This window comes from Acanthaster planci, linkage group LG03 (assembly GCF_054643075.1).
Source record: "Acanthaster planci isolate LZ-2023a linkage group LG03, COTS_SCS, whole genome shotgun sequence".
Classification (NCBI taxonomy): Eukaryota; Metazoa; Echinodermata; class Asteroidea; order Valvatida; family Acanthasteridae; genus Acanthaster; species Acanthaster planci.
The window spans coordinates 9,334,770-9,352,344 of record NC_141779.1 but is presented as its reverse complement, the minus strand read 5'-3'; the positions used below and the strand labels follow the sequence as shown (position 1 = coordinate 9,352,344).

The window sequence follows — 17,575 nt, the reverse complement described above, 5'->3', positions numbered from 1 at the left end:
CACTACTAGTTAGAAAAAGCCAGATCTTAGTAGATTTTTTTCCCATTGGGAATGATTTCCTCAAATGGAAACGATTTGTGGTATAATGTTCTCTCAAAGAGATGAATTCTGGACTTGCTGGATAGTAAAACACTAATGGTTTTGGACTTCTAGAAATTCTGAAGTTCCAGTACGCTGTAAGTAGAATCGTTTGCTTGAACCACATTGTACTTGCACATGTGCCTCCTGTGAACCGTGTACACTTCATGCACCTGTACATTTATGCATAAATCCAACACATCTGTACAATTTTTGTTGATCTAGCTGAAAGAATTGGAATGCACTCCACATTTTCCATGATTTTGGGGGGTAAGAAAATGAGAATTGAACAACGAGCACTTGTATGTTAACTTGAGAAATGTGTATGTAAATGTTACTGGTAAATTGTACATTCAAGAAAATTTTTTATTAGTACAGGTGTGTTGTACATGTGCACGTCCCTGTACATTTTATAAACATGTTTACCTGTGTTCAGCTGTGTGATTCCGCAAACAGACTAATTTTAGCTGCAGGAACGGTTGTGAACTTCCGATAGCTAATTGGATGGTGCATTTTTTTTATTCACCAGTTGACTCTGCATTGTCTACAGTTTAGTTAACATTTGTAAAGTGGGCCCTTAAGCAACCAGTATCCATACATGTAGTAAACACAGAAGTCTGTTGGTTATCTGTGAAGTGTTTGAAAGCATTTTAGGAAAACACAGAAACCAGCAAAGAAAGGAATACAAAGTGTACTTTCCTGTCAGAAATTGATGTTTTGTAACAGAGGTTTTGCAATATTGGGGTATGTTTTGCGTGGAAAAGTAAACTTCTAAGTGTCAACTTGTGACTGGTTGATCATTCCTCACTAATTTACATACATGTACATGTTTTAACATTGCTAGATATTCTCTCTTGTGTTAAGGAGATCTTGAGCAACATTTCTGAAGCATGTGGGTTTGTGCTTGCATAGTGCAATGCAACATTTGGTCCCTGATTTGGATGGTAAAACGTTTTTTTTTGCAATAGGAGCAAAATCGTCGCGTGACAGGATTCCCCAGTGGCCTTATTCCCACGTCTCCCTTGCGATGGTTCCCAATGTGAGTTAAGCAGAAAATCTTAATTGGTTTCATGAAAAAAACTGGGACCTCTTGCCACTACCTGCCTGTTGTGCTCAAGGGATTTTCGCTTGACAAACCCCAGCACATTAAAAAAAAACATGTATCTGGAGCCAATTGCTGACGGTCATGTAGGCCAATAAAAACTGCTTCGCGCGTACCTGTATGATTTTCATTTTTTGCATTGCGTGCAGACACTGTGCATCTGTTGATCATAAATTGTCCCAAACTTCGAAGAGCTGGAGAATTATAGGTGTTGCATCCCTGGGACCAGAATGCTAATACATCAAAATTGTTGTGGCAATGATGCATTTTTCCCTGTTCTGATCTTTTGTCTCCAGAGAGGAAAGTGTTCAAACCATGTACCCAATTAAGATGTCCTCAGAAATGTATGTGTTTTAGTAGATCTGACAGGTGTCCAAATTGTGTCAGTTTTTACGTAAAATGATATATTGTTTTTCACAGTCACAAGCCCGTCAGGGTGGGAGAACATCCATTATTATGCATGTAAGTTAGATCACTCACATAAACCATTGAATAAGTTAAACCTAACACCTTTCCAGAGATCAATGTGAATGGCTTGCCTAGGGAAAAACGCAGGGAATGTACTGGATAAATGGCTGAAATGTATGTACTAATGCATGCACATGTACACAGGTATTCAGGATACCATGTACTGCAACATTTACTGTTACCAATTGTATCGGTACGTAACATACCCAACACTTTCTATAGGGAAGTGCATAAAAACAAAGGAAAATGTACAGAACCAATCTCAGACTGTCAGAATCTGGCAAGCTCGCAGATCATTTGAAAAGTCAATGTGACTCAAACGCTTTCTTAAACAAGATTTTTGATGACTTCAGTCAATTCTTGCATTGGCCTGTGAAGTTCTAAGAAAGTCACAGATTTGTCAGATGGCAGTAGCTTGTCAATGTCATTTGTAGGTTTGCACTACCCTCCCAAGTGGTCAAAGGTGAAAAACCTTGCCAAAAAATGGGAGAGGCCAAGTTTTTCCTGTTCCCGGGTGCTCAGCAAGGGAAAGTTGTCCACTTTTCTGTAAGGGTATGGTTGAACAAGGCAAGACATATCAGTTACACTGGTCGCTTATTTATTTGTGTGCAGGTAAATCATTGTTTCCCCAGGTGGCGTCTGTGGCCTACATACCAAGGGTTTTCCATGCTCAAGATTGGGCATATCATGAGAATTCATATGAATCAGGCTGATTGTTTTTTCATTTTAAACCTGATGAGAATAGCATGCTCATAAAACTGTTCACAGCAAGCACATGTGGTGATTAGGAAAAGTTGAATTTTGCTCTCTTGGTAGACCAAAAATGTTCAGTTTCCAAGATGCATGGCTGCAAAAACAGATTTATTAACAGTGGTTTGGCATGGTATGGCTTCAGTTTCCTCCCTGAGGTGATTTTAATGAGCAGGACTTAATAGTTTTCTGAGATAATAATATACGAGAAATATTTTCCTGCTTTAAAGACATGTACAAGTAGTCTGAGAATAGCGATTTTCAAAATTTTGGGTTGAAAGTGTTTGTTTAAAAAAGCTTTTGTTTCTTTTTGAAGTCAAACTTCTCTTAAAATTAATGAAATTCATTAAGTGAATGCTCATGTTTATTGTACCAGTATTTAAGCCAAAAAAATCTAGGTGCATTTTCATGACCAATCCAGAAATCTCCAGCAAGTAAAAACATTTTTTGGCCCTCTGGCTGCTCTGACTCCCACACTTTGGCTTCACAAGGGTTCAAAACCACACTACAGCCTGTAATCTCCCCCAACCATTTTGAGGAAAATGCTCAAAACTCCTTAATGTTTGTGGAATTTCAGTAATTTCTCAGGAGTTTGCAAATCTCAGATCTATACATTTAGTCCTAAAAGTGCAAAGTGTACAAAAGTGTAACTGCATAGACAGTCATGAAATATATAATATGTGTGGTAATGTGTTCTAAAAAGAGACATCCCTGTTTTTGACCAAAGTTGGATAAATGCAGCAGTTGTGAAGTAGGTGTAGGCTTAGGACCTCTTTTGACAATTTGACCCTCTATAGTCACCATTTCTGGAGCCTGAAAACCTGATTCCAGGGAGGGCCCAGCATACATGTCCATGTACTGTACATGTACATGTGCCGGTATGTCAGTGTACATGTAAAGTGTGCTAAGTCAGGTAGTTCTAGTGAAAAAACAATTCAGTTGAGGTTTTTTTTATTCAATGTGCTTATGGTCATTTTCTGTCAATGCTTTAGCTTTTTAAAGTTAGAACAAATTTTATTAAATGGTGAATAATCTTGTAACAAAGAGTAATTGCAATTGTCCATGAATGAGCTCATGTCGTGAAAGTCATCAGTGGGCTGTGTTGAAGTTTGTCCCTCCCCCGTCTTTTCTTTCAGCTAAGAAAGTTGCAGTTAATTCTGAATAGAATTATGAATCTTTGCAATCTTGGTGAGAGTCTGAAGCAATCCCAGCAAAAGGTTGGAATCAGCCAGTCTTCATGGGCGCGTACATGCACATGCATATCAGTACTTGGTTCATGTACTGATAAATTGGAACAGTGTCATTCATTATGAGCACTGCTGGGTACTGATAGGAAAATAAAAATAGGTTTGCTTCTGAGGAAAAGAGTCCTCGGGTTGGTGACACTCAGATTACTTCACGCATTGTTTGTACATAATTTTTTGGTTTACAGTTTTGGATATGATAGTGGTTGTCATAGAGAAATATTTGCCTTAAAAAATACAATGTTTTGTTCTGCTTACAAGTTAAATGTTGTTCATTCTGGTACATGTAAGCACTGGTACTGTTCAATGTACTCGGGGTTTGCACAGTGTGCATGTGTGTATTGTGTGCATAACTCATCCATTTTGGGCTTTCGTGAATAAATAAATCCCAGACAAAGCTCGTTCACAACAATGCCGTGTTTCACACCAAGTCTCCAAAAGGCAAACACCATTCCCGTCCCCTTTTCTCTAATGGCTAATCTTCGACACGGCTATTGTGAGACATCCATGCTAAGGAATTTTTTACCTGGTATTTGTGGGTCCGAGTATGCTGTCTCTTATTATTCTTTCGTGAGTTAGTAGACCTATTTTTTTTTACTAGTCCCCCCTTCCTCAGTGGGTCTGGCAATGTGCCATTACCTATGTAAGTTCTTGAGATTAACCACCAGAAGTGCTAGGGGATTTGAAAATCTGTCCACAGCAGCGATTTATGAAAAGACCTGTCCCATGGTACTTGGGTATCAGGAGGGATTGCACCCCGCCAACGAAATTCAGGGATTGGTCTGTTTGCTCGGGCAGCCTGGTTAAATTTGTTGTTCCAAGCCCCCGCTTGTGTTTGGTTCCACTGGAGGAGTAAGCCAGGAACGCACTGGCTCTCCTTTTGTCCCAGAGTATTTGAACAGTCAACAAGCCAACAGGAGGGGAGGAAAAAAAAAAGCAGTCCATGGGAGATGAAATGCAAGGGGGAAAAAATGATCGTTGGTTCGTTACTTGTCCTCTTGCCTTCTCAAGGGAGAGTAAATAAAAAAGCCTTGTTATGGTTACATGTGGCTTGGTGGCCCGCGGTCGCTGATTTTTGACCTTTTTTCAACTTTCCTTGGCATTGTGGCATGGTGCAGGGCTTAAATGTACTTCTGCCTTTGGCTTGAGGTTGTTAAGGCTGAGCGCAAACGTCATCTTTCTCCTCAAACACCTCGATGAAAACTGACATTTGGGGTATCAGTGTTCACCTTCCAAGTTTTTCCTACCCTGTTACCACATTGAGTGTGTCACGCAGCGAAAACCAGCATCATTGAGGGCTTAAGTGAGATTTTGTTTTTGGCATTGTACTCATTGCGGTTTTAAACAGGAACCATAAATCAGGCACTAACTGGATTTAAATTCTTTTGTTAATTTTTAAGATAAAAAAGTTTGCCTCTGACCAATAAATTTCCTGCCGTGGATTTTGGGTGTTTGTTTAATCTTCTACCATTAGGAAATGTCAAGACGACCTTGTGATGTCTTACTGAAAGTGAAGGGTCTATGTTCTTTCCTGTCAAACATTGCCAATTTAAAAAGAATTGATTGGGGTTGTGCTTGGATTTGACAGATGTACTCACATGTACATGTATGGAGTTGAAAATGGTGCAAAAATACTGAGGAGCACATGAACAGTACCCTTGCTTTCAGGGAAGTCGGCTGTTTATTTCAGTGTTTCTTGCTCTGCGCGGTTTCAGAGTTTATGATGATTTAATGATCAAAAAAGAGAGTTTATGTTCAGAGACGCATGTACATGTACTTGTAGTTTATCTTGACACTGTGAAAACTTTACAAATGTGGACTGACAAGTTCCGCATTCATGTACCCGAAGGCTAACATGCCTTTGTCCAGGTTAAAACAATCTTGTGTGACAGAAATGTGCAGGTGGAGTTGTGTCTGGGGGGGTGGGGGCCTCTGGCGGAATTAACTTGTTGAATGTTGTGATAATGACTGACGTTTGAATGGACTTGATGGATGGGAAATTCCGAGTGGGTGTCAGGACAGATGAGATTTGCCACGCTCACATTCTTGCTTGCAGCAGTAAACGTTGTTCGAACATTTTTGTTAAAAATTCTGGCATTGCAAGTGGTGTTGAAAGCAGCTTCTCCCAGTCATAAAATGTGCATAGTTTTGTGCCCCTGCCATGTTCTATCTTCTTTTTTTCACCAGCTGGCGACATGTTTTGTTGGGGTAAATATTTGCTTTGCCAGAGGACCAACAAACTGGTGGGATGTGGCAGCCAGCTTCCTTCGTTTATAGGGCCATAAAGTTGAGTCACAGGACATTCTTTAACGATGGCCTTTCTGAAATTCTGGTCCTGGCCTTCTCCTCTTGCCCGGTTTTTGTCCTTTTTTTTTTTGTTTATTTGTTGGACAAATGCGAAAATGAATCATTGCAAGTGTATGTGGGTGGTTTCATAAAGCACGCTGTCCATATGGGTATCGTACGCCATGTATTGTGTAGGGCAAAATATGGACTTTGTCACTTTGTCTCGGTTGTATATAAATCACAGTGCTCTTGAAAGCCCCCCCCCAACAACTATGCACAAAAAAGCAAGTCCTTATACATGTACCTGATGGCATCTACTGACATGAAGCAGACATTTTCATTTGTAGCATTCTGTTTATCTGTTAATAACCAGGATTGATCAATGGCTTTGCAAAAATACAAATATCTGATCCCATGAAAAATATTTTTATTTTGAAATGAAAGTTCCGGAGTTGAAAATTAATGAAATCAAGAGGGAAAAAGTATTTACATACATTGTAGGCCTAGTTGGTTGCAAATTTGGATTCTAAAAGCAAATTTCAAGGTGTTGTGAGTAAACTTAGTGGCAGCTGATCATATTTCCCAAAGTAAAGCCAAAGCGTTGTTCTTCCAGTTTTCTTCTTTTACATGTACTTTCTTGTGCATGATCTGCATGTACATGGGTAATTCCAGAAAGTAGGGGGTCCATTTTTTTTTAGTCCCTGTCACATCTGACATATGATTTTGTAAGTTCAGAACACATTTTCTAATTTCCAAGAGCGATGAATTAATGCCAGTTACCTGCCAAACGAATAGTATTAGTTTGAAATCAGTTCCGATGATATTTCCATTTCAAATAACAAAGGTCAGATGTAACAGGGACACAAAAATGTCACACTTTTGGACCCCTAATTGCTTGATCATGGAATTACACATATGTGTAGAAGGGAATAGATTTACCTGCAAATCATCATGACCAAGAGTTGGACTGCCACCCTTCTTTAGGGGATGGACTGTTGTGTCCTGAAACTCACTGAGGTGCGAGTAGACCACCACACAAACATAAATCATCACTTCACCACATTTGTCAATTTGTGGGAATTCGGTACGACCAAATATTACAAATTTAAAGTATGGAGATTTGGACATATTCATTAATATACATGTAAATTAACTCGGCCCGGGATGGGTGTGTGTCAGTATGTTGCATTTTCAGGCCTTTGACTGCACTAACCACATTCCAAACATTTTAACATGGGGGGTGTACATATAATGTACATGTACGTGTGTATACATGTACATACATGCACTCATAGATGATGTCATTTACTCAGTGCCCACAGAATGGAGGAAAAAAAATCCTCCATGCCTACAGAATTGCTGTAGATGGTGACAAATACATGTACATGTACATACAGTGTAGCACATTGTGCGCAATACCGTTACAGTGTGATATTACATGTACCGGAACCTGTACATATGTCCTTAGCATGCCCATTCTTTTTACAGCGATTCAGTCATGACTCGCCATGAAAAGATATCTTGTTACTCGGAGTTCCGGCAGCAGCTGGCAAATGTTAAATATTACGTCAAAGTTTCAGCTAATCGCACATTTTTGCAGGCACCTACTGTTTAGATCTGTAAATTTTTGTGCAGTGCTGAAATGAATATTTTTCTTTGCCAGTTGCTAAGGATTAAAAATTTGTACAGTGGTATTAACAATCACGATTTGGGCTGCAGTTCTGTGTAAGCCCCGTGAGCACACATCTTCTTCACTCATTGCTGTCTGATGAAGCACATGCGTTAAACAAAAAAGGGGGGATTGATTCAAATTTAGTGTATCATTAAGATATGCAAATAAGCCATTTGCGAGTTAAATTTGAATAAAATCTGGTACACTGAATTCTTTAAATTCACGTGAACATAACAACCTGAATTCTCCATACTAAAACCACTGTTGCTATACCTCGTGATTTGGGGCAAGCTTTTGCTTAGTTACATAAGAGAAGCCTTGCAACAATACACTGTTCTCAATGGATAAGAATGGCACAAAGGAACCAGTCCATTCCAGGGATGGTGGTTGCTATGCAAAAGCTTGTACTGAATCACAAGGTGTAGCAACAGTGTCTTTAGTCTTGGGAATTCAAATTGTTATGTTTCTGTGCAATCAGATAACACACTGACAGTGTACCAGATTTTATTCAAATTTAACTTGCAAGTGGCTTATTAGTGACACAGGGCTTTTGGAAAGAATGCCTGATATGCAGCTATAAAGGCTTTACCGAAGGATCATTTCAAAGTATTTTTATTGGTGTAGATAACGGTGTTTCGTACTGTACTTAATTTCAGAGCATTGTGTGTCTTTGCTACGTGTACATACTTATAATAATTCCACAGTTTCAGACCAGGGCACATGATACCTCTAACCATAACTTCATGTTCCTTGACAGCATGTTGAACTCAGTTACAGATTTTCAAGCATATTTAAAACACTTTAACAGTACACCAAATGCAACACAACATCTGCTCATGCCATTTCCTGATGTGGTGTGCATTGTAGGAAGTTAAAACTGATTCCTAGACTACTCTACACAGTTGTGACTTGACGTAGCCATCTGGCAAATATCAAATTAAAACAAAAACAATGTCAAAGTTTTCACATTGTATAGAATTATATTTCACAGTTGTTTATGAAATAGCTGCATGTCCATATGTACATACATGTACTGGGTAGGAGAATCATTTTGTACTTTTAACCCTTCCATTAGCTTTTACTGTACTTCAAGTGTTGGTTTTTGAAATGCGTGTGTAATGAGTGGGTGAATTTTTCCAGGGGGGTAGCGAGTGATCCCGAGGGGTCAAACCTTAGGGACCCTTGAATTCTAGAACTGCCTTATCAGAAAAAAAGGGATGTCAAACACATTTCTGCTCTTACAAGTGCACACCTACATGTACACATATTCTCATTATGAAGGTTCTTTGGTACATTGCATCTGCAGGACCTCATATTTCTCTCACTGAGTCTCAGCCTCTTCTGTGCAAACTGACATCTACCACCTGATGCAATAGCTTTCCTGACCCCATACTCTAGTATTTTCTTGCTAATGGTCCCGGTGAGGGTATGTCTACAATGTCATTGCCGTTTGTACAACCCTCCAACATCCTTGCAGGGACAGGTACTGTAGCCACTGTGCCCAGCCACTGCTTACTGCTTTGCTTGAAGTGTCCAAGATTATACACCACACAATCATAGCTAGTTCATAGCCTCAGACAGATACACATGTAAGTACTTGGGTTATTTTTGGATTTTTACAGGTACCATCAAAGTGCACTGTTTGGATATTTTGTGTACTTGTAACATTTGCTTGGGTAGCACCCAGAGGACTATAGGGTGCACGAAAGATTTGATTAATGGGCCCTTACTTGTCAGTGGCAAAAATTCAGGTTTCTATCAAAATAGAGCTGGCTAAGGGTTTTTTACCCCGAGAGTTCAGGGGTCGTCCACTGCCCTTGATTGAGGTGAACTCCCCTGGTGGTGTGGGGCCGAGCTACATGTGTTTTGTGGAGTGTTTTATGGTCAATGGCTCCTGAATGAGATGAAAATTAGACCGCTAAAAACTCTGAGGATTTCACAGTTTTTTGGTTTGAATTGTGATAGTGACTGGATGGAGTGAACATTGGAAATGACAGGCTTGGTTTCATCAAACATCTTGTAAAGTTATAATTCCAAACAGCTGGTTGAAATTTCCCTTGTCGGGAAAAGTGAGGATTGTTTTACGCACACAGAAATAAACTGTTTTAATCATTTGCCAGTACTTCAGGAATGTGCTCATGCATACTGCAGTACAGCCAGTTATGGCACTCCAGATTGGAATCTGCCTGTATGTTCATGTGTGTTTCAGGATCCAAAGAGTCTGCACCTTATACAAGTACGTGTACATGTAGACCTGCCGTATACATGTATGTTATCCTGAATCTGTTGCTGAACTGAAAAAGTCCCAGCTTTATAGTGCTGTGTCACCTGTGACATTGTGCCAAGGAGTTGGGGACAGGCAAAATAGCCACCCAAGCATGTTTTCCACACATGGCGCAAGTAGGATATTTAAAACTAAACAATTTAAATATTGAAATTAAACTAACCCCTTTTCAATTTAGCAGAGTGTATACTGTACATGTACATGTATGTATGCAGCATGCAATGCAGTTACATATTCTTGAGTTTGCTTTTCCTGTTAGCATCATCATAGACATACTGTATAGACACTTGAATGTAATTGAAGCTGTGTGCCTGGCATCCATCCAAATACACTGGAAGCTGTGCTCATTCAGATGAAAATTGGCCCCCCACACACTAGGGTTCTTTGCACATACACATACATACCTGTTTTACATACAAAGTGTTGACATTCCTTTGTTTTCCTGTGGTTAAGGAAACTTGAGAAAAAGGCTCCATTTTCTCCAACTAGGATAACTCTTTCAAGCTGGATTTTTGATGATGATTTCCTGGACTGTTTCTCTTCATTTTGCCACGGATAACCTTGACCCCCAAATGCCTCTGAAACTGTTTTTCAGAGTGGAGAAAACATTGTGTGGACGTGTGTGAGTCCTCACAATGCCATCGCACCCTACATTATGTGGACTTCTTTTGTGCAGAGGTCCACACTATGGGTGCCATGCCTGCACATACACACATGCTTAGCAGTGCCTACGGGTACACTGAACCAATTCAAGCTCCATTGAAAATAGTGTAAAATCAACCAAGTTTGGAGCCCCATGGCAGGCAACTGAAGTCCCTGAGGCCTCTCAAACAAAAATCAATGTGTTGTTTGGTCCTTTAGATTTCATTTGATTTTCAATTTTTAGTAGGTTAACCAATGAATTTTTTTTATCCACCCAAAACAAACTCACCCCCCAAAAAGTGAATGTTGCCAAACCCTCCCAGCGGCCATTTTTCAAATGACATCCCTCACCTTTCTTGGGCTCTTCTGACTAATTTTCAATCCCATTTTTGTCTGCTTTGCCCCCAGATGGGTGCCCCTGAATCTACAGAGATGATCCTGGGCCATACTGACACAATCCCACCATTTCTTGGCCTAAACAGACCCCTCTTTTCGAAACAATCTCTGGGGGGTACTTTTTGTGTGCCTCGGCCTGGCGGAGAATTTTCCTTGAATTGGGACACTGCACCCCTACGTGTACAGTGTACAATGTACATGTACATATATTACTCTTATCCCAAAAGTGTGCTTGGACCTTCTGTTGTTGCACCTTTACCCCTGCTGTCAGTGAAGTTAATTGTTTTCATAAGTTTGATTCCATTCCATTAAATTGGATTCTTGTGATGAAAGAAATAGCATTCTTGTACTGGGCTGAAGTTAGGGAGAATATAAATATAAGGAGGCCATTAGACAACTTGACCAAAATTGGCAACCAGATTTGTCAGATTGTGGAGAGTGGGGTTCATATATGAAAATTGTCGCCGACTTGCCTGTTGTTAGTTGATATACATGATACATGTTCATGTACAATGAAGACATTATGAAACCTATTCAAAACTGTGTACAACCACTGCTGTAAAATAAGTCCATTGTTTTTTGGTCTAAGTGGGTTCTTCGAAGTACACATACACTTATGTTCACCCAGCTCTGCCTGTGTACCAATTTAGTTGATATGTGGGACTGAATGGGGTGCCCCATGACAGGGGTAACCAAAGATGGAATCCGGTCCTGTCTCCTGCGACTATGGCTTCGAATTTTGATCAAAAGAGGCAAAGGTGGAGAGCCGTAGCCAGTGTCGACTCGGATACTTGTACCTGTACTTGCCTGTAGTCTCACATGAAGATGCTGCACCGCGTGTTGCCAACATAGAGTACAACGTAAACCATTAAAAATATTTCTTGTTTGGGTTTCCTGAAGATGTACCCCACATATGTACACATGTACTTGCAGTGGACATGAGAGTAATGATACACTTGCTACAGAGAAAAGTAGAAGATTTTTTGAAGTGATATTGAGCCATTTTATGCAACATCATCATTAGAAACCAGTATCAATCCTTGACATGTCATAAACTGATTTTTTTACACCATTAAACCCTACTAAATTCTGCACTATTCGAATATCAAGTGGACTTTCGGTTACACAATAAATCGCTGTGACAGAATAAAATCACAGCGAGCCAGATTTTTAAGTTTGTAAATCTGGCTTTTAAAAAACCTCTATAAGCTAATGACCTTGAGGATGACCTTTAGCTCAACACTGGCTTCATAATTATGTGTTTCACATTCTTGTGAAAACCCCGGTCGCTAGAATATGTTGATTTGATTTACAGGAAGAGAAGAAATAAACAAATTTTCACTGCTCGAAAAGGCTACTGCATATTTGATTACATAAGATCAATGACTAACAAAGTCATCCATCAGACATCTCGTTTCCATCACAAAAGCTCACTGGTGTTCCAGTGTATGACCCTGAACAACAAGCAAAACTAAGCTGAAGAAGGAAACATACGTGAGTAGAGTGGGTGGCCAGTACCAAGCGTATAGTTGCCTGGTAACTTCTCCAGTGTTGGCAAAACTTAGAAAGAGGAGAGTAAATGTTATTCTTTGGATTTAGGCAAGGGGGGTATGGAGAATTTCAAAATTGATGATATTCTCAGTGCAATTGCATGTGTGCATTCCTGTCTTGGTTGCTCTAGAAAATCCCTTGCCCCAATACAGTAAGTAGTCAAGACTACATGTATCTTGCAAGGCCATCACACGTCATGCAATCTGAAGTCAGGTCATAAGAAGCTGTTCAAATGAATTGTAGCAAATGCATTCTTTTGTCATTGCTTGTCCCCTGGTACTTATGACCAGGCTTGTGATTTAATTGACTCGTGATGGATTCCCTTTAAAAATTTGCCCTGGCTTCTCCACTTTGTTTCTGAGAAAACAAGAGAAAAGATTTTTGCCAAAAAATCTGGAGAAGTCTAGGAATGCCTTTGTCCTGGCCTGATGGTCTTTACCCAAGCAGGTCATCTTCATGGGTTCCCATCAAATTAAAGTGTTGGCTGTGGGAAGTGAGAACAGATTTACAGAGCCCCTCCTGGCCTCTCCACCTAGCTACACATGTACACTGTACCACTTCTTTACCAAGGCCCAATGCTTAAACATGTCAGTGCTGGTCATCAGGTGGGCTCTGATGCTACAAGCTTGCATCAGAAAAGTATCAGGTATGAATAATGCCTGCATGTGCTGAGTAGTGTGTCCAGGCATGTCGTAGACTGATGTTTTTACTGGTTTTGCCTTGGACGGCTCCAAACCCAATTTACTGCAGCATTTACGTCCCTAAATGCCAGGACGACTACATGTGCATTCATGGTGTGCAAATTATGTTGGTAGCATGATCAACCATTCAGAACGCTGTTCATGTACTAGTACATGTGTATGGATCAATACCTGTGGTTATGTTTGTTGAAATATGTACATGTACATCACACTTTGTTGCTCTAAAAGACAACATCACTTGTGCATGCATGCATGTGTACATTTTACTGAAATTCTTTGAAGAGTGCCGAGTATAGATTGCAATGTGCGCTTGTGCCACTGCTGCCATGTTACTCCAGGGGTCGTAGCACTTTGCGCTTGAATCTTACCGCTGCACTTTCCCTTTGGGTATTTTTGTGGTGCACACAGCTTGAAAAAAGAGAGAAAGAAAAAGGGGCCTGGCCAGCCCTTTTGAGAGCTACACAACCGTACAGAATAAGATTAGAAATCTTTGCCCTGAGAGAGAAAAAAATAGTGGGCTAGACATTCTAATGAGGGGATGGAGCAATAGTTTGCCTGGGAATATTTTATGAGACATGCCATGGCACTTGTGCGTAGGTGCTTACAGAATGCGAGGGACCATATGCTGTCACTTGATTTTTCGTGAAAATACACCTAGGGGTTTTCATTGAAAATGTTAATTCTACTTCACTGGTACACATGTACTCAGTACATGAAAGTCTTACCAGCTGTATTGCGTGTCTGATGCATGTCAAAACAAGTTACGACGTGTATTATAATACAATATATTATAATATAATAATAATAATATATTATAATATAATGTATTATAATCTGGGTAGAATTAAGTAATGACTTACTGCGCCAGTCTGCACTCATTTATTGCCAACATGAAGAACAGCTCTTTTGGTTTGAAAGTGCAAGAAATTGTTGCTATTTATTTTTAACACAAATTCCTGTGGAATCACAAGAACTTGTTGATTCTTGATGCTTGAAGCTCTCATGTTTTCTTGGCATCCAGCTGCCTGCTTGCATTCTGAAAAAAGGCTTTAAGAAATACTCATGGGGGGCATACATGTACAGTCGAACCTCGATAATAAGAGGCCCTTTGGACTTGGCAAAATACCTCAACAGGAACCTTTGTATTATCAGGAACGAAAACAGTGATAAACAAAGGATTGGGACCTATGGTTATCCTTGTTATAAGCAGACTCCTGTTTTAACGGTGCTCTTATTAATGAGGTTCGACTGTAGTTTGACATGGTACTTGTTGCATATACATTTACATTATAATAAATTTGAATAATATTATGGGCATGACACTTCTCCTAGACATACATGTACATGTACCAGTATTTGAGGCAATATGCATCGCTGCTTGTTTACTGTATTGTATCTATACTTTATCAAAACCTGAACCTCCAGGTGGCTTACAAGTAGGTAATAAAAGTCTCCTGAACGCAAGTTTGTGTCAGAACCTTTTAGTTTGAGTTAGGTGTGACTTCATTTCGTTGTGTGAATGGCCAGTTTGATTTCCCTTTCACTGACTGGATCCACTCAGCCATCCAACCATAAACTGGACCTCAGTTAAGTCCCCATTGTCCACCACCCAAAACAGATCCATACCTTCCCTGTTGCCCAACAATGGATTCACAGCAATTGATCTTATTCAGCTTGATCTGTTGAGCAAGCCGGCAATAACAATCCCCCATGGTATGGTACCTAACACACTGATTTCACAGTCTTCCCCTACCCCCTCTTCTTCTGCATTGTTTCCTCCCGCCATTTCGTGTCGTCCCTCCTCTTTTGAGATACAATAATGGGATTATCCACAGAGCCGCTTTAGATGGCAGGCCAGAGGAAGCCTGTGGAATGGGGAGGGTGGGGGTGAAATTGGCCCAGCTGAATGGGGATGAAAGCATTATTGAGGCATGGGGGCAAATCGGCCTCGGACTGACAACTCCAAAGAACAGAGGTGCACAAACAAAGCTGGACTCTTAGGAGAACGTCTCCAAGGTCTGGGCACAGTGGAACAAATGATCATCGTAGATGATAAAAGAAAGTGAGAAAGGAACCCCAATGGGGGCGTTGGTTAAAAGATACTCTCTTCAAATCTGTTCATGGGGGTCGTGCCAGAAGAAAATGCCCCCAAATTGAGCTGGGGTGTGAATAAGTCGAAAATTGCCCTCCTGTTTACTGCATGCTGGCCATAGACCTTGGTGTCGCAATTGCCTGAATGATGTTAAAGCAGCTAAATTGCTCAATTTCAGAAGTTGCAAAGAGGCCACTGTGGCACAAATACAATCAATACTTTTGTGTTACCATTGCCTGCTCAAAAAGAACACAAGCAAAATTTGCATTCATGGATTGTCCAGTTGTAGTTTTCTAGCTTTTTAATCATTTGTAAGGCTCTTCATCAGAGTATGACAAATGGTATTCCATGTACAGTGAAAAAACTCAGTCTTGATAAAGAATTTTGTTTCATCAAATACGATCTATAGCAGTGAAAAGAGTCTTACATGCATGTATACAGTGATTCATTGGCATATCATAAAGACAGTGTAGGTCACAAAAATTGTGATCTGGAAATTTATACATGTACATTGTGCACCTGTTCTTATGGGTAGGCTGTAGTGTGTACCCAGTGCTGTTCTTTATCTGTTGTCAGGGGTGTTGTTGTGTACAGACTGTGTTGACTAGACATTAATCATGATAGAGGGATAGAGACTTGTGTGGGGATACAAGTGTGTACAATGTACATAGTGTGGAAGTGAATAAAAAGGTGTATATGTTTGTTTGTTTTTTGGCTTAAATTATGAATGAATTGGGTGTTGAAAATGGAACACAGCCTTTTGCATTCAAGTTGACAAAATGTAAGATACAGCAAATATTCATTTGCTGTCAACTTCCACGATACTGTTGGTTGGATTAAGCATACATTGTAGTTATCAAAGATATTAATGTGTCTCCTTTTTTCTCCCTCAGGCGTGCCATACTCAAGAATCAGGATCTTCTTCAGGAGACACCTATTGTCAACATCTTCTATGACGACTTCTGGGGCACGCCCCTGGTCCACAGTGGGAGCCACAAGTCGTATCGGCCGCTCTGCGTCCTCAGCTACCGCCTTAACCATCTGCTTGGGCGGCTGGACCCATTTGGCTACCACCTCGGCAATGTCCTGCTTCACGTGCTGGTGACGGGGCTGTTCACCTACACAGCAAGAGCCGTTGTGTTACGGCGGACGATGCCGGCATGCCTGGCCGGGGTGCTGTTCGCAGTCCATCCTGTCCACACTGAGGCCGTCGCAGGCATTGTCGGGCGGGCAGACGTCGGAGCCTGCCTGTTTTTCCTGTTCTCTTTCCTCTGCTACGTCAGTTACTGCGAGCAGAGAGACTCACACACTAATCATTCCAAACTTCGAACTAGTGACAGGGAAGTCAACAAGCCTGTCCTATGGCACAGATGGATCTTCTTGACTCTTAGTGTCTCGTTCGCAACTATGAGTATGCTGACAAAAGAACATGGCATGACAGTCCTAGCTGTAAATGCTGCCTACGATGTGTTTATTCAGAATAAAACAAGGCTCCGAGATCTACTTTCCCTGAGAATATTCTTAAAGGTGAGCTACGTGAGCAGAAGGTTGCAATTGGGGTTGTAGTCAAAGGGAATGAAGGTGCATGGTATACATTTTATGTACACAACAACCTGTCCAACTGTGGGAACCATGTGCGCAATTACATATTCCCTCGTCAGAGGTGGCACCAACAATGAAAATTGTTACTGTTGTTTGGTGGTTGCCCTCCAAGTCTGTCCATTTTTTATATAAAATTACCGGCCTGCACTTACGTCATACCATATGCAGGCTAACAGGTGCACGCATGCAATCTGTCGGTCACAAGGTATGTTGTTGCTAGGCAACAAATCGCCCTCAGTTGTTCAGGCACAGAGCCCCAGGCAAAGAAAAATCTGCAGCAGTGGAAATGTACGGGGTGGGGTGGGTTGAAGGCACTCAGGTTAAGATTGGTACCACAGTTGAACCCTCACCCCCTCGGGTGCCTGAAAAAAATGTTAAAATTGGAAGGTATGGAAATGTTCAGGTGAAAAAGAACATTCTTAAAGAAGAATTGGACTCAGAAGTTGAGCACAGTAAGCACACTGTGTCTGATAGATTTCTGCCTAGAGAATGAGATTGTGACATTTACACGTTTAAACATTTAACGTTCAGTAAATGTTTACAGATTTCCAAAACATAAACAGAACCCGTTTTTGCTGGGTTTGACGTTTGTGTGACATGATCTGCCGTTCATTTTGGAATATTCCAAATAAGTGCATTCCTCCTAATCACATAGTGATTTTTGTCCACATCCATCTACTTTTATGGGGATGGGGGAATTTAATTTT

General features: G+C 40.6%; 1 protein-coding gene across 1 annotated transcript in view; it reads left to right on the top strand.

The window, feature by feature from the left end:
• Window positions 1-17,575, top strand: part of tmtc2 (transmembrane O-mannosyltransferase targeting cadherins 2) — a 52,510-nt gene that overhangs the window by 8,384 nt on the left and 26,551 nt on the right. Inside the window, exon 2 of the mRNA XM_022242641.2 lies at window positions 16,160-16,793. Coding sequence (XP_022098333.2) covers window positions 16,160-16,793 — 634 coding nt within the window. The remainder of the gene's footprint in view (window positions 1-16,159; window positions 16,794-17,575) is intronic.